Source organism: Callorhinchus milii, unplaced genomic scaffold (assembly GCF_018977255.1).
Source record: "Callorhinchus milii isolate IMCB2004 unplaced genomic scaffold, IMCB_Cmil_1.0 Scaffold19, whole genome shotgun sequence".
In the NCBI taxonomy this organism is placed as follows: Eukaryota; Metazoa; Chordata; class Chondrichthyes; order Chimaeriformes; family Callorhinchidae; genus Callorhinchus; species Callorhinchus milii.
Genome location: NW_024704760.1, coordinates 5,981,916 through 6,006,764, shown reverse-complemented (window position 1 = coordinate 6,006,764; position 24,849 = coordinate 5,981,916). Strand labels below are relative to the sequence as shown.

Genomic DNA, 24,849 nt, shown 5'->3' with positions numbered 1-24,849 from the left:
TGATTTAACTGTTAGCATTTCGAAGCCCATTTGATCAGCAAATGGTTTGCTGTCTTGCCGTTCACCCTGACTGCTCTCGCCCGTAGATCTTGATGATGAATGATGATAGCGCCATCGTGTGGAGTCATCTCCTGACGCAAGCTGCTGTACAAGTTGCACAGTGGGCACATTTCTTTTTCCAGGGAGTTTAAATCATTTCGTTTGGTGTGATTTTTCAGGAAGCAGTTAAGTAAACTCCCATCCAGATGGGAGACTATTCTGGGAAACTTTCTGTCTGCCCATTCAGGTCAGCTCATGGAATTTCTGCGAGTACACAAATGGGGGAGGTTAAGGAGAATTCTTTTCCCACAGAGTCGTTGAGATGTGCAATGTCCACTGGGTGCGGTGGTCAAGGTAGGAACCAGATTAGCTCTTAAGAGAGAACAGCAAATATATCTAAGAAAGAATAGTCTGCAGCGGTATGGCAAAAAGAACAGGTAAATGGGACTGAATAGATGGCTTTGTTAGAGCCATGGTCATACACACAATGAGCTGAATGGCCTTCTTCTGAGTTGTTAACTGTTAATTCCTGTGATTCGAATTTTGTCTGCGATGGTTATTTCTGAATGTTTGTTCATCAGTGGATTAATAGAAGGCTTGTATTTCAATTGATGGACCCTCAGAAAACCCTACAAACCCTATAATCTTTATTGATAGACCTGGGACACAATACAATACAATACAATACAAAATTACATTTGTAGAGTGCCTTTCATGTCTGGAGGATGCCCCAATGTGCTGGACTTACAGCCCAGGATTGAGAAGCTCTGGGGTGTGGGATGCCCTGGGATAAAACCCTCCTGGTGAATGGAGCACGAGAGCAATAAAGGATTGCCTCTCGCAGTATGAAACGCTCTATTTATTTCACTCCTTTGAGTTTGCTTTTTTTGACATTGCTTATTTTTTGTTCTGTTTCTCTCTCCGCTGATGGGAATGGGAGTGGGGGGCGGGTGGTGTTGGTTGCTGCGATGAATAATACAGTGTGCTGATCAGGCTGTAGGGGCCGTTGAAACTACACACGCTCGTGCATTTTTAAAGGAAGATGCTGAGCTGGGAAGCCAAGTTCTTTGAACTCTTACTTGAACCGCTCTCGTACCATGTGACAGAGGATCAATTCGTAGCGTGTTTTTTTTAAACCCTCAAAACATCGGTGACTTGGTCTGTTTAATCATTCATTTTATTGATTTTATTTGTTTGTTTTTATTTTGCCAACATGCTCGCAAAGCGTTTCATTCACAAATGCGACAGTCGGTTGCAAAATACGCCGTGTTTTAATCCATTTCCAGCCTACGAAACTGCAACTGTTCTTCAATCCTTCACGTTGCAGCAAACTCACCCTGTCTATGGCACCATTCTCTCTGTGAGCTCCAAACTGTCTATAATCTATTCTCTCTGGGAGCCCAGAGAGTCACCTCCTTCAATACCCGTATCAAAATGCTCCTTTTCGATTGTGCCTTCGCCCACCTTCCCACCTCTACCCTCCACCCCTCCTGATCCCAACCACCAGCTCAGGTGCGGATCCCTGACGGTCCAGCTCCTTGGGACATCCTCCCGACGTGAAAGGTGACAAACAAATGTAATTTGTTGTAGTCGTTGTTGTTAAGTCGATGAGATACCAAACCAAAGTTATAATTGTTGTTGTATCAGACTCTATGAGACAATCACCTTCATTTTTCCAAGGCTCTCTCCCCATAACAGTCAGTTGTGTGAAGGGATTTGAGATGTCCTCCTGACACAAAAGGCGCTTTAGATAAAAATTAATTGTAATCATTCCCGAGCGAGTTGACTTTAAGATCCTTGAAGCAAGATTCATGGGATTATTGTCCAGGTCACACCGGGAGAAACTCCAATCTTTTTTCAATGAACACTAGACTGGACATTGGTTTACCTCATCTGAAGGACAGCACTTCTGACAATCTAAGTAATGCAATCCTGGGCATACCCTGTGTTTCGCCCACAAAATATACAGTCAATTCACTTTACAGTATATTCTGTGAAGCACTTTGAGACATGTGGTAAGGCGCTATATAAAATGCAAGGATTATGATTATTATTAATATTATTATTATAATAGCATTGCAATGGAGTATCGGCCTAGACTGTGATACCAGAAGAGATTAAAATAGAAACAAACCAGAGTGTGAGACAGGAAGTTAATTGCTCCTGTCAAAACAGGAATGCAGGCGATCAGAATGTTTGCCATTCTCCCTATTAGCATTAGTGTCCATGTTATATATCACTGGTCCACGTCACTCTAATGCAGTGTGGAGTGTTTTATTAATCTGGTTCTGATCACAAACCACATTATAATTCTTCACACAGTAGTAAACTTTAACTGCGCAAACCGCGAGCTCTGACCTTCTCGTACTATTCATCACTACTAATGGGTAAGGAAATGCCTACAAGCAGTAACCAGAGTGTATTAAAATTATACTGGTAAATAAATTGCCCCTTCAGGTTTACTAAAACTTGTAAAGCACTGTCCCTTTGTTTCCATTGCAGCCTCAACAATGATGTTGAAATGCTTTGTTCCTGCCATTTTATTTTGTATTTATAGGTTTAGATCATTTTCGTTTCACCTATCAATTATTTGTGCCCATTCGTTTATATTGACTCATAAATCTTTATTGGAGAAACCTGTTAAATACTGCAAATTGGACGCTTTGAAAGAAGGTTTAAAATGACTTACATGTTGTATAACAGAGTAGGAACATTCCAGTCAGGAAGTGTTGGAGCATTGAATCACAATAGCATTCTTGGACTATATAATGGAGCAGATCGAGTCTATGTGAATTTACGTGCAACTGTGTTACATTCTGTGTTTTAATAAAAAGAAAGTATCCACATAATCTTCTTACAGCCATTAGGGCACAATTATATTTCAAAGTGAATATCTAGAACATTGAAATTATCAATGATGTATCCTTACAATAAACGAATCACATTTGTGATCCTGTGGGTAATTCTCTTACTTTACTACTGACTCTCAAGTCTGAACTGTCACTGCTGTTACCCTCTGGGATTAATTACCACAGATCTGCCATTCACTCCGGGATCCCATATGTTTTGTAATGCTCTGGCATTTATTGCAGCTGCATTATATAGCGGGAAGGGGTAGAGAAATTCCATCTGGACTGGCTTCCGTTCAATTATGTCCAGGAATTGCATCTGCACATTACGATCATTACAATTTTGTTCTCCACCTAGATTGGCGGGGAGCAAACTTGATGCCCACATGGTAAAATAACCCTCACGCAGAGACCAAATTCTTCCCCACACGCAGTTTGTCTACACGTTCACAGTCATTACCTCTCACAGTAAAATCCTTCGAAGCACTTTGAGACCTCTCCAGGGGTAATAATTACTCCGAAAAAAATGTGGTCACTTGATCCAGCAGGTAAAAGCTCTCTGGGACACTACCCCGCGTGAAGGGTGCTATATAAATGTAAGTTGTTTTTGCTGCACCCTCTGATTTGGCTCCCATCGCTGAGGCAAAGTTGGTGAAGAGGGAGACCCAGATTGGTGGGGAGCAATCTTGATGCCCGCATGGTAAAATAACCATCACGCAGGGACCATATTCTTCCCCACAGGTAGCTTGTCTACACATTCACAGTCACTACGCTTTACAGTAAAACCCTATGAAGCACTTTCAGACCTCTCCAGGGTTAATAATTCCTCCGAAAACAAATGTGGTCACCCAATCCACGGGACTGTACGTGAAACATTGCTGTGCGTTTCACCCACAAAATACACAGTCAATTCACTTTACAGTATATTCTGTGAAGCGCTTTGAGATGTCTTGAAACTGTGATAAGGCGCTATGTCAAATGCAAAGATTATTACTATTAGTAGTTACTCTGACTGCTCTTATTGCACTCCCTGGTGGCGCCTAATAGAACTGTCTTGTATTGACTTTTTTAAAAAAATAAACAGAAATTTTTGTAGGAGTCATAACCTCTCAGCCCTTGATGCTCTCCCAACACCATCTCCCGAGCCCTGAGCTGAGCGAAGGGAGTGGATAGTGGGAATGGACATGTCAACGCTTGTGTGAGCGTGCCTGTTATCATATTCAATCCTAGGGCTCTCCTTTCACCTCAACCTTCAAGGTTCCGGCCTTGAATGGTTCAGGTCTTATCTCTCACACCGTCTCCAATTTGTCTCCGTCAACGGTTTCTCTTCCAGTCTTGTGTGGTGTTCCTCAGGGCTCTGTCCTCGATTCCTTCCTCTTCAACTTCTATATGCTCCCCCTGATGACATCATCCACAGACATGGGGTCAACTTCCATATGTGCACGGATGACACCCAACTCTACCTCCACCCTCAATTTCAGGACAACTGACATCCTGACGGACTGTCAGTCTGATATCAAGTCCTGGATGAGAGCCAACTTTCTACACTTGAATGTCAGCAAGACTGAGGTTCTCCTGATTGACTCCCGTCAGCGCCTCCGCACCTCAGGCACTGGCAGCATCAGCATCCATGAATGCACACTCCACCTCACCAAGACAGTCAGGAATTTGGGCATCTTGTTCGACCCTCAACTGTCCTTTCTCCCCCACATCCATGCCATGAGCCGTTCTGCCTTCCCCCACCTCCCACCACTGCCTCATCCCTCAGTCTGCCAAAATCCTCATACACGCATTGGTCACCTCAAGGCTCGACTACGGAAACTCTCTCCTTGTTGGCCTCCCCAATTCTTCCTTCCACAAGCTGCAGGTTATCCAGAACTCTGCAGCTCATGTCCTCTCCCGCACCAGGCTCCGTGACCCCATCACCCCCACCCTCGCCTGGCTCCACTGGCTCCCCATCCCTCAGAGGATAGAATTCAAAATCCTCATCCTCACTTTCAAGGCCCTCCACAGCCTTGTCCCCTCCTACATCTCTGACCTGCTGAGCCCCTATCAACCCATCCGCTCCTCCGCTCAGCAGGCTCTGGCCTGCTCCAGGTCTCCCGCCCGACCCAACCTACTGACTGCGGCCGGGCTTTCAGGCTCTCTGTCCCCACCCTTTAGAACTCCATCCCACAATCGCTTTGTCTTGCTCCCTCTCTTGCCTCCTTCAAAGGCACGACTCAAGACCCTCCTTTTTGACTGTGCCTTCAGCCGCCCTCCTACCCCCTCTGCCCTCCCTCATCCCAACCCTGCCCCCCCAATCCCAGGCTTGGGTCCTGATCCCTGTTCAGCGCCTTGGGATGTCCTCCCCGACGTGAAAGGAACTTTACAAATGTAATTTGGTTGTTGTTGTTGAATCACACTGTGTGTATACTGTGCTCTTTGCATATTGCTTGTCATGTGAATGGTTTGGGGCAGTTGCTGACACAGAGAACCAAGAGAAAATGAATTGGCTTTCCATCATTGAGCCTCAGGTCAATTGACTGTGACTGCACATTAACAAACTGCTGGGCGGTGCAAATCATTAGAGGCTGAAATAATTGCAGCAACCGTAACTGGCGAAGTTCATTACATTGACAAAAATTACTATTAAAATAAAAATATATATATTTGGGGGTGGGAGTTGCTGAAACCAAAAATATTGTAGGACCAGAAGAATATGTTTAATAAAAAGATGAGGGGTTGGTTCAAAGAGATTTTCTGACTTGACAAAAGGATGAACTAATTCATTCTCCTGTTTCAAAATGTGGTCGATTGATCCTCTTTAACACCCAGCACAGCTGGATTGGGATTTGGTTTTGGAAACACTGTACACTTGACGATGAATCTGGTGCACAATTCTGGGTGCTGATGTTTCCTGTGTATTGACAGCCGCTGCCTGGAACCATGGTTGGTGGTTCATTACACTGTGAATTGTCTGAGTGATGTGAAGCTCTATGTCTCCCTCTGCTGCAGCTGAGCCTGCAGCTGTTATCAGTCACCAGTTCCGCATTTTCTCAGTGTGTGGGTTGAGGAGCTTGCCTTGCCTTGGCCTTTTTCTCTCTCGCTCTGTGTGTGGCCACTTCTCAAATAACCAGGTGAAGTTCTGCAGAACAGGTGAGGTTTGGGAGGGTTGCTCAACACTGGGAGGTGGGTGGGTGGGGGGAATAGAGGGATGGAGCAAGAGGACAGCTAATGCACTTGGAGAGGGAGAGAGTGTATTTGCTAAAGCTGGGGCAGATGCATTGTCACAAATGGAGGTAGATCAGTGTGGTTGACAGTCACTTCCTGGATGCAAATTGCAGCTTAACTACTTTTGCTCACCTGTTGCTTTTTGGGGCTTTGGGAAACAGCAGACAGTACCTGAGATTTACCAGCACAGCATTACCCTTGTCGCTTGGTATCAACAGGCCCTGTTTTGCAAGCACAGACCTTTATAGGTTTAATCTGCAGTGAACTGGGTTTCCTTTTGCTTTGCTTTTAATCACCACTCAATCAATGGGATAGCCCCACTGTGGTGACTATTGCTTCAAGGCAACATCAGTGGGGTAGGGGAGCAGTTGCAGTGTTAACCTCAATTTTGTTCCACAGTCAACAGGAAACTCCTGTTAGGATTAGGAGTTGTTCCTGGCTTTATTCTTTTATCCTGAGCAAATTAGATCTGTTTTGTTTTTAGTTGTGGCATTCAGCAGGGGCACCAAATGCTGTGATGCTAATTTTTTAAATGTGGTTTAAATATTATTTGTGTCTTAAACCTCTCTGGCTGTTCCGGTGGGTAATAATATTCCTTAGCATTTGATATAACGCCTTATCATGTCGTTGAGATGTCCCAAACAGCCTCACAAAATATATTATAAAGTGAATTGACAGTATTTTGTGGGTGAAACGCTGCAGCCAATTGCACACAGCAGTGACTCATAAACAGTTGTGCATTAAAGTGACCAAATTTTTTTAAAAAATTTTTAAGGGCTTATTATGTCCAGAAATCAATCCGCTAATCGACTAACAACCGGGTTCCTACTTACTGATAGGTAAACAGAAGTGTGTCGAGTAAGGAAACTCGCCTAAGGTTTCGCCCTGCCCGGGAATCAAACCCGGGTCCTCTTGCTTGCGAGGTAAGTACTCTTTTTGAATAGTACCATGGAATGAAGACTACAAAAACAATCACTACGTTTCACAGTAAATCCTGTGAAGTGCTTTGGAGACGCTCTCCCGATGTGAAAATGTAATCCGTTTAGAAATGAGTTGAGAAAACATTTCTTCACTCAGAGCGAAGTGAATTTATAGAATTCTCTACCCCAGAAGGCTGTGGATGCTCAGCCATTGACCATATTCAAGACTGAGATCGATATATTTTTAAATAAAAACTGAAGGGATTAAGGAATATGGGGATAGGGCGGGTAAATGGAATTAGGTTAGAAGATCAGCCATGATCTTATTAAATGGCGGGGCAGGCTCGAGGGGCCAAATGGCCTACTGCTCTTATTTCTTATGTTCTTATGAAAGGCACTGTATCAAATGTAAGCATTTTTATTATTATTAAATGTTCTTATCTTGTTGAACAAGATGGAGGAACTATTGCATTGTGGAGTTTCTATGGCATTAATATGGAGATGGAATCATTCCTCTAAGTAGGTACATTGTAGGTAATTAATGACTTGTAGCCCTGATGTCTGGACTGAATGCATTGCTGAATGGGTTTTGAAGACGCATTAAAAAAATTTAGTGAGCGGATACACGCAAAATAGGGGATTGGCCATCATAGCACTGGCACGTCTTTAACAAGCAGCTAATCCAATATATGCTTTCACTTTTAGGCAGTGGTTTTAACGACCACATTATTCAGCAGCTGCAGAATTCCTTCACTACCTCCAAATGTGGCCCCCAAGGCTGGCTCACTAACCAGATGACCTGGTAAAGCCTGTATTGTTAAACCCGTAATGTGATAATAGGCAAATTGTTCCTCTCCACCAGTGAGTTTTTATTCACTTAGAACAATATAGCTCATGAACTGTAGTAATCCCACAGTACGTCAATGAATTAGATACCTTTCTAGAACAGCAAACAAAGCCCCCGTCCCCCTAAAACAAATGGCATATTTACACAATTTTTTTTCCAAATAAAAATAACTATGCACTTCCTGAGAATCTGGCAGACTAGGCTGGGAATATAATAATAATCCTTGCATTTGATATAGTGCGTTCTCATATCTTCTAGACTTCTCAGAGCGCTTCACAGAATATACTGTAAAGTGAATTGACTGTATGTTTTGTGGGTGAAACACGCAGCCAATTGAGCACAGCAGCGTCCCACAAACAGTAGTGGATTGAGTGACCATATTATTATTATATTTTTTAAGGAATTATTACCCCCGGAAAAGCTATCTGCCAGTCGACTAACAACTGGGTTCCTATTTACTGCTAGGTAAACAGAGGCGTGTGGAGTAAGGAAACTGGTCCGAATGCAATTGAGATGCTATAATTGGTCTCGGTGGAAACTGGATTAGACAGAAAAAAATCGATTTGTTTTTCACGAAAAGTGGGATCCTTAACAGTCACTCTGTGTCTTCAGACCGAGACACTGGACTCATTTAAGAAGCAGCTAGAGGCTGTAATGGGATGACAATAGGGTTAGTGTTCTGCAAGGATGAGGTCAATTCAGCTAAAGGGCTCTTTTTATCATATGATCTTGTGACTTCAGCGTTACAGTGCTGTTAAAGTGCTCGAATCAGTGGACTGAGGCAAAGATTCCAGTCATCACAATGTACTGTCTGACAAAGAGAATTTTAAATACACATGTTTTGCACTGAGGCGATTAACTGCATAACTTGTGCAGTTAAGTTCACTTGCAAAATTATTCAGATGTGTATAATCCCTGCTATACGGCTGGGGAGTGATAGTTAAAGTTAAGTTTTACTAGCTTTACTCAGAGTTTCACTAAATAGTCCAATTGGATTTTTCTGTCCAGCTCTGCCTCTTGTAATTTCTCCTGTATTTTTGCTGGCTGCATCACTATTCCACAACCCCGCACAATTTGATATAAAACTTCCAGGGTATCCTTTGGATGAGATTTAAACCGAGGTTCCATCTGCCTGCTTAGGTGGACCTTAATGATCCCATGGCACTATTTGAAAAGAGAAGGAAATTTCTCCCGGTTTCCTGACCAACAGAAAAAAAAACAAATGACCATTCAATTTATGTCTGTTTCTGGGATGTTGCTTATGCAAAATTGGCTGCCATGTTCGCCCACCAAATATATAGTCACAAACTTTATGGAAGAATTCTGTAAAATGCTTTGAGACGTTTCTACGGGATAAGGCGTTGTATCAATTCAAGGATTATTAGTAGTATTATTATAATTATTTATGGAAAAGAAAAAGAAAATCTGTAGTTGAACAAGGAGTTTGAATTGGAAACATTTATTATTTACCTGTTTTGACTGTTGTACTGTAGTTGTTTTAGTGAAACAACAACTGGCATTTATATAGCGGCCTTCAAGCAGGATAGCGTCTCGGAACATTTACAGGTGATGGAGCCTGATGCCAAGCCGGTGGGAGAGAGGAAGGTTACTGTAAGCACGGTCAAAGCCTAATGCACTGAGCACTAGGTGAATCTGTTGGATGTCATGTGTTCACCTCTCTCCCTGTTCTCTTTTGACAGGAATTTCCTATTATAATTAGCCTGTTATCTTTAATAATTTCTTTGGTCCATTCTAGGTGCTGTGGTCATAGCACTGAAGGTGACAAGGCTCCAGGCAGAGAAATGATGATTAAGTAGAAGGACTTGGCTTTCTGCATTCTGAAGCATCACATGAACTGGCTGCTAAATATAGCTGCAGTCAGCTATTCCAGCAAAGCAGAATTCTCTTTCAAAATCTTGTGAATGAAGACAAATCGTTTTTCTGCATTTTTCAGTCCAGGAGAAGTTAGGCGATGACAAATTCGACGACGGTGTCTCCAGCTGATGAAAGTAATGAAGTTGCGGGATTTGTCCTAGTGCCTTTTTTCCTACTGACAATGATCGGATTTACTGTTGCAATGGTAAAGCATAGTTTTATGATTTGTGCAGTATGGACTGAATGTTAAAGGACCTCCAGGGGATGAGTCTTGTGAGTACAGAACTGTAGTGTATGGCGGTTTGGGATAAATAACAGAAAGTGATAGGCAGTGAATGCTTACCTTTTGCAGAATAACTTAATTTTCTTGAAATTCAAGCGGTTTAATGTTGACACATCGAACACTACTGTGTACGAGAGGTCAGATATGTAGAGAAAATCAGCAAGAAGAAGGCGTCTTAGTTTAGAGTCCAAAACAAAGTCTAGAAATACCAAAATGATTCCTTTAAGGAAGGTTTGATTGCTTGTACATTTTGATGTGTGCCACACCAGTGTAAGGAATTTGTACTGTGGAAATTTAATGCAGGTAAACCAGTCAGTCTACTTAGAAAAACATTCATCACACAAGACAAAAGTTACTCGTGAGTCACTTTAAGATGTTTTGGTGCAATAAGGCATTGCCATAAAGGCTTAATCTATTTCCTGAAGAAAAGAAAGAAATCGGTCAGGCACTCGAAAAATATGACGAGGCAGGACATTCGCGATCTTTTCATTAAGGAGGACAGAGAGACATCTGAGAGCAAGAGGGAGAGCAGGGAAGGAAATTCAATGTGTTTCAGAAGCTGTTTTAATGAAGAAAACAAATCAAAATGCCACAGAGGGTGGCACTGAGATATTTGCTTCATTTAAGTCCTGGGTCCTGTAGCTGAATGGTCAGAGCGCTCGCCTCGCAAGCGAGAGACCTGGGTTCAATTCCCAGCAGAGCAAGTGGGCAAGTTTCCTCACTCCACACACCTCTGTTTACCTAGCGGTAAGTAGGAAACCGGTTGCTAGTCGATTGGCAGATCGCTTTTCCTTCAAAAAATAATAAATTGGTCATTCAAACTAATGACTGTTTGTGGAACACTGCTGTGCGCAATTGGCTGCCGCATTTCTCCCACAAAAACAGTCAATTCACGTTTACAGTATATTCTGTGAAGCGCTTTGAGACGTCTCGAAGACATGATAAGGCACTGTATCAAATTCAAGAATTATTATTATCATTATTTCTTCCGGATAGCGGATGCAAGGTAATGACACAGTTGTTAGACTCCCAGGGGAACAATGGCCATGTTGGATTTTAGTGAGTTACCAGAGAGCAAATCGTTTCCAAAGAACCAAACAACTGGACACACATCGTGTGGAGACAATAGAGGAGGAGAAGGAAAAAAATCTCATAGAGGGCTTTAGAGGTGAAGATTTTTGCATCATTTCCTTTGTGAGGAATTGCACAGTCAATGTGATGATCTTGTGACTCAATGTGAATGTTTTAAGCTCGATTTCACTCTTGCTCTGTGTTTGTTTGGCAAAAACTCGTATTACTTTTTATTGAATCCTTTGTTGATGTAAAAAGTTCAGGAAATCCAGGCCTTGAGGCAATCTAAGCCATCATGTATCCTTCGAAGGGACAGTGTCCTTTTAAACGTTGTTTCTCTTTAATTAACTGCATAGATTGAATGGGTGGATGGATCTCTTTGGGATTTTACTGAGGTCCTAGTAATTCTGGCCAGTGGTAATGCTGTGAGATCTAGAGCATTGGATCTTCACAGCGATTGCTTGCTACCTCCCTGGCAGTCAGGACTATGATTGACTAGACTTAAGAATCCTTTGTTGTTTGGCCAGAAGACTTCTCTTCGTTCTGCTATTGCTGAACCTAACGGCCACTGCAGTTTATTTTTTTGTTTCAGTTGTAAATTGTAAGCCAATGTCTAATGCTTTGCTGATTATGATAATATAATAATAATTCTTGCATTTGATTTAGCGCCTTATCATGTCTCTTAGATGGCTCTGGGACATCTTTCCTACGTGAAGGGCGCTATACAAGTGTAATTTGCTGTTGCTGTCTCAAACCGCTTCACATAATATACTGTAAAGTGAACTGATATTGATTACAAAGGCACAAGGAGTTGTTGGGAGGTGGGATGCTCTGCGAGTGAGGTGACAGAAGAAGAAACAGTCCATTGTGAGTTTCATGAGCAAAATAGAGAGATACATTGAAGATAAAAACTTGATGGGGTATTGGGGACAGGGCAGTGAGATTGAATGCTTACTCTGAGAGCTGTCGTATTCTGAGCTGAATGGCCTCCTTCTGCGCTGTCAATTTCTCTAATCCTATTCACTTCTCATTATAGTGATTGATTTAGAAATGCCTCATGCAAATTTCCTGTATTAGCTGAATAATTATGTTTTTCTGCTTTTTATTTAGGTCATGTATATTCAGAGGAGACGCAGGTAACTACTGTCATGCTGAGACGGTGCGAAAGTGTGGTATCTATCCTGTGGGGAAACGTAGGGTTAATGCACAAGTACCTTATAGTTTAGGATATCACACACAAGTCTGGAAAAGGCATCTGCTTTGGTTCAAGTTTAATAACAGCTCAAAGATATAGAAAACAATCAATTAAACAACATGCAGCACAGTCGTAGACATACTTTGCACATGTTGTGGACCTTTTCCTCGAACCACCTGTGATTTCCTAGCAGTTTGTTTAAAATCGTGGCTTTGTTCACAGGAACTGATGTCTATTTGATACCACCTACCACATCAATGTATTGCTAAATTTAGCAATACTGCGCTTAATGCAAAATGCCGTTCATTCAGTTGGTAGCACTTTCGCTCCGAGCCAAGAATACAAACACAATACAAATTAGGTTTGGCCAGAGCCTTTCACGTCAGGAGGACGTCCCAAGGTTCAGAAGTGCCATGCTTCAAACAAAATGTTCAACCAATGTTCCGTCTGTGTGTTTAAGTGGGCATTAAAGATCCCAAGGCACTATTTAAAAAGAGAAGCACCTCACAGTATTGTTCTGTAAAGTGTAGCGACTGTAATTTGTCATTAAACGGCTAAATTAATATATGAAATCTAGGCTGGGTGGAATTTTTTCCTGATAAGCTCTTATTGCAGGATAGTCTGCCCGACAGATTATACGTACAGGACGTTTATGTGGCAGGGAGAGCATTTCAAGCAGCAACAGCACAGTGCTCATGCAGTTTAAATGATTTAAAAGTATTAATTGTAGGTACCATGTGAATCATTTTCAGTCACTTGTATCCATCATTGTGCTGGGATTATGTAAGCTTCCTGCTGTTAAACCTTGGAGTATGAAAATAAAATAAAGCATCTGTCAGTATCGAAGTCACACGGAAAACAATCGTTAGTTTGCTGCCTGTGGAGTTTTGGAACCAAAATGAAGAAGGGAAAAGAATGCATGCACGCAGTTTAATGCATTGGAAGATCATTAAAACTTACCATGATGTAAAGCCATTTCCTGTTCAATAGATCTGCATTTGTATGAGGCAGCGCACAATATGTATCTCAGTTACATCTGAAAGCTTCCACAGGAAATGGGAGAAAGATTAGCTCCATTTCAGGAAGTCCCAGGATAGTTTTTAACGTTATGTATATCTTGCCAGAGACCAGAAGATGTTTTATTCTGACTTGTTATTGCATTTGAGTTTGCTAGAATCTTAACTAAACGTTCAATCTTCGAGGATTAATAGTGTGTTCTTTCCACTCTCTTTCCCGCAGGCTTGACAAACTAAGACATCAACTGCTACCTGTCTATACTTACGACCCCACCGAGGAAATGAATGAAGCTGAACAAGAGCTTCTTTGGGATAGCGATGAACCAAAGGTATCGGGATACAGTTTATGATATAATAATAATCCTTGCATTTGATATAGCGCCTTATCACGTCTTCAAGTGAGACGTCTCAAAGCGCTTCACAGGATACACTAAAGTGTAGTGACTATTATGTGGGGGAAACGTGGCAGACAGTTGCGCTCACAAACAGTCGTGAATTGAGTTTATACCGGGCAAACAATTAGGTTACCTCCACACATGTGTGACTTGTTAAATCAAAGTTAAATCAGTTACAATTGGCAACCTGGTTTCAGACAAGAGTGCAGAGGCCACAGGGATACATACACGTAAAGACATTTAACCAAACATAAAGCTGGACTTGTATAGTGCCTTTCCCATAAGATAAAGTCTTGTTAAAAGTGCTTTACAAGGACAATGTGGATGAGAGGAAGTGATGGTTGATAATGTTGGATGGTCAACGAGGGAGTTTTTTTTAAGGATGGGAGAGATACCACAAGGAAAGAGATTTTTGGATTAAGTCTACAGACCAACCACTTCCCCCCCCCCTCCCACCCAGGTTACTAGTTGGTCATTTGACTTCCAACAAGTGAGGGTTGTAGCCCTCACTACAGAATCATAGAATTATACATCACAGAAGGAGGCCATTCGGCCCATCGTGTCCGTGCCTGTTCTTTCAAAGAGCTGTCCAAATGAATCCCACTTCCCCGCGCTTTCCCCATAGTCCTGGAAGGTTGTCCTCCCCATATACCTATCTACCTCTCTCTTGAAAGTTGTTATCAAATCGGCTTCCACCACCCTTCGATAACAACTTCCAATAACTTCCAAACTAGGTGGATAGCACTAGGAGCTCCCCACGAGAGTACTGATGATCAGCATGTAAAGCGGGAGAGCATTGCCACCATCCTCCTACCTGGAGCTTGGATACACAAGCGCAACCCTACCCATTGAGCGCTGGCTCAGTCATTTGGAAGCATGGAGTTTTAGCAGCAGCTGCTTATAATAATAATAATCCTTGCATTTGATATAGCGCTTTTCACGTCGGGAGGACGTCCCAAAGCGCTTCACAGAACACACTGTAAAGTGAATTGACTGTATATTTGTGGGCGAACGCGGCAGCCAATTGCGCACAGCAATGTCCCACAAACAGTCGTAGATAGAAAATGACCAATTTATTATTGTTTTTGGTTTTGGAGGGATTATTATTAGGCTCTGTGTGGAGTAAGGAAACTTGCCCAAGGTTTCGCCCTCTGCCTGGAATTGAACTCAGGTCTCTCGCTTGCAAAGCGAGTGCTCTAACCACTGAGCTACAGGACTCCACGTTATCTCTCTGCACGTCAATGAAGATGGCTTCCATGCTCTGGATATATGAGCGGGTGTTCACAAAGTGCTTTCCAACAGCTGTTGTCCCAATCTTCATCAGCTATGTAACATTAAAATAAAAACAGAACTGAGTGCAACTTGGGAGGCGAAACAGATGGCTCGGGCTGTTTAGCAGTTCTTTCCGAGACATTTTTTTTCCATTGCTAAAAGCGCAAAGTTAAATATGTTTTGGTGGTGTGTGAACTAACCACTTTTGATCTACTCTCAAATCAGCAAAACCGTTCCGTAAAGCTTCCTGCCGCCCCACCCACCTCACGCAGCATCATTGAACCTAGATCTGTACTGAGCAACGGCAGTCGAAAACATTGCTAGTAATTAACTGACACACATTTACGTTCAACGAGAGTAGAGACACCATGAGGTGCAAGGAAATATCTTTTTAAATACATGGAAAACAGAGTGTGGGAATGCATTTTAATGTACAAATCTACATCATTGTATCGCGACTCAAAAAACATGCACAATTGAGTATGCTGGTTTTGTTTGAGTATTCAGATGAGTATTGTTTTAGACGACTATTTCAATTGAATATGCGAAAAGACAGCCGAGAGCCATTAATACCGTATGCGTATAACTCGTTTAAATAGCCGCGCAGACTGCTAACTGCAACAGGGTTAACGTGAAGTGTTGGGAGTCTGGAGCTGGATAGTAACAACTGTTTGCACTGTTTATTGTTTTTGTAGGTTATGCAAGGCTGGGGAGCATCACAACAGAATAGGAAATCATTTTTCGCGAAAGACTTCAAAGCTTGATGACCCAGTTACGGTTTGAAGTATCATCCAAAGCCTCTGTAGTTGCTGGTTTCTGTGATTTCACGGAAAAAAAAAAAAAAACTGTTTATAGAAGTCACTGTTAGGAACAAAAGCTCAAAGACGCCAATGTTTCGTCAGTTGGCGCTTGCATATGAATGAAATGTGACTCCATGCTTTCATGTAACCGCAGGCATTACCGTCACTCTGTTTTCTTTACGGGGACGCAGTTACGGAAAGTTATGAATATTCCACTGTTTCTGCTTGTTTGCATTTCAGGCAGAACCGACGCGTTTGAAAGTCTGCGAATGAATAAATGCCCCACTTAAATGCAAAACTTTAGTTTGCTCTTCAGGAATATAGCTTTCTTTTCAAATATCGTAACACTCTGTTACGTCGAGAATAAATTGGGTGGTTTTTTTTTCAGGCAGTAGAAATAGTGGAGTGAAAATGCAAATGACCAGATCTGTGTTTTTGTGTAAATGAGAGAGACAGAGAAGGTGGGGGTGTTTGAATCAATCGGTTCAGGTTCTGCATACATAGAGGAATATAACGAATGGATTATTTTTTGCAAAAATACAGAATTTTGAATATCAAAAGTGTTCAAAATTGAGCTGCAGGTTGTCAAACAAATTGCTGGTGTGTGTTTTATGGATTATTACAACTTGTTTGCTGATATACCGTGACCTTGGATACAATGTGCAAGGGAGAGCCTTTGGACCACTGATAATGTTCTGCTATGAGTGGGAGAGAAGCTTTTGGCTCATTCCTCTTCAGTAAATAATTTTGCTGTTTATCAACAAAACATTCTTCAAGAGCCACGTTTTTTGAATATATTCTTAACGGCCAAAAAACAAGCTTTTGTTTTCTTCCCTTTGATAGACATGTGTCCCGGCTGACAGTGCTCCAGATAAAATTGGTCCTTCATTTCATGGCTGTTTGTGGGACACTGCTGTGCGTAAATTTGGCTGCTGCGTCTGCCTACAAATACACAGTCACTACACTTTACGGTAAATCCCGTGAAGCGCTTTGAGACATCTCAATGAGTGACAAGGCGTTAAGTCAAATGCAAATACCATTATAATTATTCACACCATTACTGTTTTTAGCTTATCATTTCATAGATTTATAGCAATGTATAGTTTTGTCACAGTTCAAATAAAGCAGCAATATGGCTATTAAAGCCGGGAAGCAGACCTGCAAGATTCCTTACTAACTTATTGCACAACATAATTTTTCATGGGAATGAGTTTCCTATGAAAACTGTGCTTAATACTTCTGGAAGTGGGTAAGCAGGAATGGGTCCTTCCAGGGAGAGAGAGAGAGTGCACATTCCATTCCAATAATCTATCTCTGGGATTTCCACACGTAAAGTGGGATGCATGGAATTCTCTGTTTGGTTCGGGTTCTCTGGGGCACGGTGACGGGCTACTGCATGTGTCAGACACCCAGCCGACCCAAAAAAAAAATCAGGAGGGAAGAGGGAAATTCCTCGCGTGGCAGTTTGGAGTCCTGTAGCTCAGTGGTTAGAGCACTCGCTTTGCAAGCGAGAGACCTGAGTTCAATTCCAGGCAGAGGGCGAAACCTTGGGCAAGTTTCCTTACTCCACACAGAGCCTAATAATAATCCCTCCAAAACCCAAAACAATAATAAATTGGTCATTTTCAATCTACGACTGTTTGTGGGACATTGCTGTGCGCAATTGGCTGCCGCGTTCGCCCACAAATATACAGTCAATTCACTTTACAGTGTGTTCTGTGAAGCGCTTTGGGACGTCCTCCCGACGTGCAAAGCGCTATATCAAATGCAAGGATTATTATTATTATTAATCTTTGCGGATTCAAGCAGGAAATTCTTGACTTTTTTTGTCTGTGTAATTGCATATTTTTTTGAAAAAAGGATTGTGAACTTTACGCCTGATGTTATTCAGACCAGAGCTTCTCCAACCCTTCCTCACAGGAGACATAGTTGTGGGCTAAGATCCCGAATGTCTCTTTTTTTTTTCCTGCTGTTCTCGTCTATCTCGCCCACTCTTCCGTTCACGCCAGACCTAGCCCAATTTTACACATGTGGCGGACAGATTTCTACATCTGTTGTGAACCTGCCGCTACAGACACATTTCATATAGTTAATCTATCCATCCACTCTTAAACTATTGAGAGAAAAATATCTGTGCATGGTAAACCGGCTTGGGAAAGACAATAAGTGGCCACTACTTCTCCGAGTTAGGTGTTTCCTTGTACTTCAATGATCCCTGAGCCCCAATAACATATGCAATAATCAGATGTGAACTTGTGTTCACATCAAGACCCGTCCCAAGACCCTCCTCTTTGACCAAACCTTTGGTCACCTTCCTACCACTTCCCTCCCACACCCCCTCCACTCCTCCTGATCCCAAGCACCAGCTGGCGTGTAGGTCCCTGACTGTCCAGCACTTTGGAACGTCCTCCTGACGTGAAAGACGTTTATACAAATGTAGTTTGTAGTTTGTTGTTGTTGGGTTGAGAGACTTTCTGAAGCCGGGTGGAAAGGTGGTGCTTATTTCAGGTATCTCACTGTGCTGATTCTTGTGTGAAGTTTCCATATGAACAACACAACTCAAGACTGACTGTTGCTTGTAAGCTCCGTCAATGTATGTCACCGTGCTGAGAGTGCACGTCTGTTGCTGTGCTTTTTCTTTAGGGAACGGTTCGAAATATTGTACTGGAGCTACTTTCTGCTGGTTTGGAGTGTCACCCAGGCCCTGTGTCAAAATGTGACTTTTGTAATAAAACCCTGACGATTTTCATGCAAGTTTTCAGACTGGATCTGATCACTGCAACTGGCAGACTCGACAGTTCCTTATGTGATTAAAAAAAATGAAACTTGCTAAGAATAATATTTGAAACAATAGGCGTTCCAGAAGGCCGAGATCTATCTAATGAAACAAAATGCCAACTTTCTCCATATCTCCTGTGTTATGTGACCCGAGGTCTTTTGATTCCATGGTTCTGAGTGTTCCAACCCCCAGCTCAACGAATTGTGGTCATCACACAATTATCTTTTAACATTCAGGGAAGAATTTAGGCTCTTTGAATCACTGGAGTTTCTGGTAGAGGAAAGACGGCATTTCTGAGCGAGTGACCATAATAATTAATGAATGTGATTTATTACTTATATTGCAGAATGAATAGGTAGTGATAGAATTCTACTTATGATAGATGGGAAACAAACCCAATAATGACCATTGTATTGAATTGTTCTTAGATCAATTGGTTATAAATAAAACACAACTGACTCAGTCCATCGTGAACTGCAGATTCGAGACATTTATTTGCAACCTTTCATCCACAGCATATTATCAAGCATTTCAGAGTCACACAGAGAGAGACACGGGGAGCAGACAGACAGCACAGCGGAAAGATTTCAAAGCTTGCTAAAGTTCTTTCTTTACAAAGAGGGAAAATAAGCACAAAGAAGGTTTTATGCAAAGAGCCAACCTCTTGCTTTAAATGCCTTTCTCTCAGGGGGACGGCAAACGTGGGAGAAAACAGATTGTGGGTCGAAAGGTACGGGGTCTGAATGTGCCATGTTGGCAACAAAGCTGGAGGATTGGTTAATGGTGCAGCAAAGTGACTTGCGACAAGTTGCTCTTTTATAAATGCAACCTACAATCCGAACATTTTATTGGCTACCATACAGGTATTTAAAATAAAAAGCATAATACCTCTCTCATCACCGTTAATGTAAATCATAAATTCTTTTTGACCAGTCAAAAAGATTTGATCCCTTTCCCTTTTTTTTTACACGCACACACACGGAGCTATATTGAGTGTTTTTTTCTAATTGACTTTTGCAGGCATGTCAGTCTGACTAGAGTGTATTTCGCTCATTTTTGCTTCACTGATATTGTCAGGCGTTTTTAATCACAAAGACTTTCAAAGAGAAATAAATCCTGGAAAAGGTTCCAATTTTAAACAGTCACGTAATGTTTTTTTTTTTGCAGTTTCCCTCATTTCTTTGCGAAACCGCCAACGCTTTTCGAATCCCGGGTTCAAGCGAGCAGGATGTGTTAACGCTTTACAAAAATTCAAAATGGCTTTGGGACGGAATTTCCTTCACACAGGACAAAAAAAAAAGGATTGTTTTGAAAGGAAAATAGCACTGCAAGAGTGTCCCTTTGCATAAATCCCGCGAAAATACACCGGTCTCCAAATCAATATCACACCAATAATAATAATCCTTGCATTTGATATAGCGCCTTCGAGACGCTTCACAGAATATATTGTAAAGTGAATTGGCTGTATATTGGGAATGGTGGCTTTGATGATGTACATTTTTAAAAACTAGTAGTTTCCACCCTTAACTTTAGGTTAGAAACACAACCAACAGCATACACGTGAGCTACGGAAAACGTACATCGCCAATTTGTTTTGACTGCGGAAAAATAATTTCGGAAATCCCTCAAAATGCGGGTGAAACACAAAATGTTGCCCGACTAAAGCAGTTGCACTTCCACGAGTTAAGTGGAGTCATAAAGGCGATTCTGTGAGCTGGTTTATTGACTTGAGACGAGTGCAGGGGCCCAATCTTTATGATGCACTGTAAAGTTTGCGAAAAACAGCCCACAAGAGAATTGACTGGCAACGTACTGCTTTGCTGATTTAGTACTGCTGTGGTCACCCACAAGCCTGTTCAACATTCAACTGAACGTAAAACTTGGGAGCACTTTCATTGTAGTTCAGCCGCCTTCTGGAGCCTTTTAAACAGTTAGGACAGAAATTTGTGAACAGTAAGGGGACAAACTAGAGGCTTGGAGGGAGGGGAGGTTTGGTCTGAATGTCACCAATGTAGCCCCTCTCTGATTCCAATGACGGCACGTTCTGGGCCATGTTGATGCAAGACAGCACAAAGGTCATCTTTTTCTGGTGGGACATCTTTTTATTTCGGCAAAAGAGGGGGGGGAGAAAAAGGAACAGCGTATGCTGTAGGTTGGATGTTTCTGATCTAACGCACACTGTCAAGAAGGTATTTTCTCACAATGCCACCTTGCTTGAAACGGTCACTGTCTTGAGCCTTCAATGCAAAATGATAGAGCGTTCAAAAAGCACGAGTTAATTTCTGACATTCCCTTTATACTCCGAGCAACTGTAGTCCACTCTGTAAATGATACATCCAAAATAGGCTATAGCGGTTTAAAAGTTTTCTATGTGAAATATATTTGAAACAAACAACATGAAATCCCAGAGCTAACATTCAGCAATTTTTTTAAGATACAGAAAAACAGGTCACACTTTTTTTAATATATATATATATATAGCAACTGTAACTATTAACAATCGATAAAGAACCTGTTTACAAGCTAAAAAAAAAAAGTTGACCATTTTGTTCAGCCAAACAACAAACTGAGGCAGAGACGTTTACAAACTTTTGGACTCTTTGGTTGACGTCTCTGGTGATCAGTGTCATTGTAACCAAAAACTGTGGCTCTGTTGGAATTGGCCTGAAGAGAAACAGCTATGAAGACTGAAGTAAACACTGTGGTAAGTGAGACCACTTAAAATGAGGTGGGGAACAAATCTGAGAATCAGGACACGAAATTCAAGTTTCCCTGCTTAGTCGCCAAAGCAAATAGTGAGTGAATATGTTTGCTGTGCTGCACTCTTAAGGATAAAACAATTACACCAATCTGTAATGCAGACTCCACAAGGTAGGAATTTCTGCAGGCAAATTAAACTTTTATTCTGTACAGTTAACCTTACCATTGGCTTCAGCCTCCCCCCCCCCCACCCCAAAAAAAAACGATTGAAGCAATTTGCTCTATGATAAAATCATATCAAATAAGTATCAGAAGGCAATTTCATTTCATGATGTACTTTTCTTCAAAAACGAACCTCAAAGTACAATAAGATCTTAAAAGTAGTCAAACGTACTTGTAATGCACCAACAAACCCAGTGGATGGTGCTCAAGAGACGTAATTTTGACTAAAACAAAGCCACAAATCATATTATTCCATCATCTTTTGTCTAACAGCTTTTAACAGATGCAAGTGAAATTACATAGCTGTAATAATGCGAATGAAAATTTCGACAGTAAAGATACTTTGCACGGTAAAAATTGCTAAAGATGTTCAAACTCCCGAGATGTTCTATTTCAAAAGAGTTGGAATGCAACATTTATAAAGGTTTAACGGAAAAAAAATTCTATAATCGTTGCATCCTTAATTGCACAAATAATGTCTAAAACCTTAACTTTGAACAATCGATATTTCAAGTTTTTGTTATGAGCACAAAATGCACGTCTGCTTTTTGTAATATTCAACAAAACGTCATTTTTTTGGTTAAAACTTTCTAAAATACTAATTTGTTCGACGTGAACTGGATCAGGAATATTTGTCCCGAGGTAGACGTTCCAAAAAGTATGATTTGCCTTAAATGAAACTTTTGTTTTTTTTGGTTCAAAACTGAGGTACAATCCAGATCTGTGCCAAGTCTCCTTTGGATAATGCGTGATTTAAGAAAATAAAAAAATGTCAGTTTCACTTGATGACCTACCTACAAGAATCTTTGCTTTCTTATATATATCTATATATTTTATATATATATATATAAAAAAGTACCCTTTCTCTACATCACTAAGGACACACTTGGTTTCCTAACTGCAAGATCCACCATATTGTAAATTCCACATTGGTCAAACAGTGAGTTGGTTGAGTCACAGGGCACTTTCAGGTGGAATAATCACTAATTATTAGTAATTATTATTAATGATAATAATCGGTTTCCAGGGCTAATCATCCCTCACAAAAAATCGGTCACTCAATCCACAACTATTTGTGGGACATTGCTGTGCGCAATTGGCTGCCGTATTTCATCCACAAAATACAGTCAATCCACTTCACAGTATCCTATGAAGCGCTTTGAGACATCTCAACAGTGCTATATCGAATGCAAGGATTACTGTTATATAATTATTATTACTTCTTCTGCTCTATTATAATCCTGCGTTTCCTCAGTTCCCCTGGGTATAAAACAAAGGTCACTCAACACAAACTCCACAACAACATGGGAACAGATAATATTATTATCGTTAATCCTTGCATTTGATACAGCACCTTATCACGTCTTTGAGACATCTCAAAGCACTTCACAAAATAAAGTGAATTGACGCTATATATCAGTTACCTTCTTAAATGTAGAAACAAAGGAATCCAGTCGAAGTGATTTACATCAATTTATATTGGGGGGAGTGGGGGGGGGGGGAAAGAGTTCAGCAACTTAGTTTGAAAGTATCTAGATACCTCATTAGTTGAACAAACTCCAGTCTCTCCCAACTGTTTCGAGCAATAGCTATGGGAAATGCCAGCAATTTGAAAGCCTGCCTGTCAAATTATTTCTGCCTGTATTTTAATTTCAAGTGCGGAAAGCGCAGACCGTCACTCAGGGCAACGAACCATTGGATGGTATCTTACTGCTGACAAAAAAAATCTATCATCCGAAATAACACCCATCGATCATTATGTATTTATACTTTTTTTTTAAAAAAAAGGCCTGGTCAGGTTTTGTTACTGGTGGAAAAAATACATTCAAAGCTTTCGGCGAAAAGAGACAAACTCTCTTCGTTCCTACGTGCAGTCAGCGAGCGCACTGCATGTGAATTGCAAATCCACGCCTTTTCTGTTTTTGTATCTTAAATATTTTTCCTACCTCCCCCTCCTTTCAACTCACTGTTTGATTTGCGGTGTGGTAAGCAGCAGGTGCACTTTGGATTTTATTATTTCCCTCCCCCTCCCCCCACTTTGATCTGAAATTTCACTTGAAACTTGTAGACAAGGATTCAGAAACGACACTATTCACCATTGATCACTGCAGCTGAGGAGATGCACAGATGGACTGGATTGTATGTTGTGTACAGCAGCATCCAATCAAGAGACTATGAAATTAAAAAAGAGGTAGTTATGAATAAGCAAACCTAAAAGGTTGCATCTGGACTGTATAGTGCTAATACTGTAATTATATGGAGACTGACTAATGCAATCCTGTTGGAAAACATTTTATACAGATTTAATTCTCAGTAATATAAGACCTTGTACTTTGCCAGTATTCTAACTTTACAGCAACACTACAATTAATACAATCCCATCATTTCCATGCTCCGTGGTATCTATTTTACGTTAAGATGTATCCCACTTGCTTGCCTCTAGACTGGATTTTAATCAGCCCGAAAAGTTTTTAAAAAAAAGACATTTCACAAGTTCTCTTTCGGCTAAATGTTTTTAAGAGTTCTAGCAATCAAAGGAGCAGAACTGGTGCAAACTGGTCAGCATTTTTTCCTTGTGATAAAACAGAAGGAATTTGCTTTGTTCCAAAGGCATTGAAGAAAATAAAACCCTCGTGCTTTAAATAGCCAGAGTTCTTTAGTAATAGATTTAAAGCTCTGAAGTTTCACGGTTGCTGCAAGAAAGTATCTCCACGATTGTCCACGAGAGACAGAGTATTAAAACTGCTGCAAAAAGCGTTGATCAACGGAGGTCTGGCCACATGCTCAGAAGCAGAGCTTTCAAAAGCCGATGAGATTTCAGAGTGTTCAACAGGAACACTCATTCCCCCATTCCAATAAACTTTAATGCAGAAAGCGATAATGAATCACCTCCAGAAGCATACACAGGGCAGGAGAGGAGTTGATCTGATTCACCTCAAATTAATCCAATTCTAATGCAGATGCATTTCTTTAAATCGTGTCTATGTGTTCTGTCAAAAAATAAGATTCTTTCTTTCCCTTTCTGGTGGAACGCTGAGAAATCACTAAACGATGTGTACCCCTGACAAAGTATAAACCTCTATATATTACTTTAACCCCTGAATGGGCTGAGAGAAATCCTAGCAGCTGTCATTTTATTTCCTGTGAAGCCAGCTCACCTTTGTGCTTTTGGTTGCAATTTGCTTTGTGGGATGTAGGAAAGCCAATCAATTGAGTCACAAGATAAACAACAATGTACCAATGATCATTGCAAGCGTTTTGGGTCAAGGGAAGGAAGGACCTTTCACTCTGTGTGCATTCCCCGCTCATTCTTGTGTGGGGAGCAGTAAGATGCTTATTATTTGCACGTACAAGCAAAGGTACTACTGCATCA

The 24,849-nt window shown here is 41.2% G+C and overlaps 1 protein-coding gene across 3 annotated transcripts; it reads left to right on the top strand.

Moving 5' to 3' along the window:
- The first annotated feature begins 372 nt into the window (after positions 1–372).
- On the top strand, positions 373–16,672 carry smim29 (small integral membrane protein 29). Of its 3 annotated transcripts, none has more exons than XM_007894222.2 (5): positions 373–393; positions 9,625–9,948; positions 12,208–12,233; positions 13,532–13,637; positions 15,671–16,672. In XM_007894222.2, the coding sequence occupies exons 2-5, from the start codon at positions 9,841–9,843 to the stop codon at positions 15,737–15,739; spliced, it is 309 nt and encodes a 102-aa protein (XP_007892413.2). In that variant the 5' UTR covers positions 373–393; positions 9,625–9,840; the 3' UTR covers positions 15,740–16,672.
- The last annotated feature ends 8,177 nt before the right edge of the window (positions 16,673–24,849 follow it).

Coding starts and splice junctions, on each gene's coding strand:
- smim29 (XM_007894222.2), top strand. CDS start 9,841: ATGACAAATTCGACGACGGTGTCTCCAGCTGATGAAAGTAATGAAGTT. Junction 9,949..12,207: donor TCGGATTTACTGTTGCAATG/GTAAAGCATAGT, acceptor CTTTTTATTTAG/GTCATGTATATTCAGAGGAG. Junction 13,638..15,670: donor GGGATAGCGATGAACCAAAG/GTATCGGGATAC, acceptor TTGTTTTTGTAG/GTTATGCAAGGCTGGGGAGC.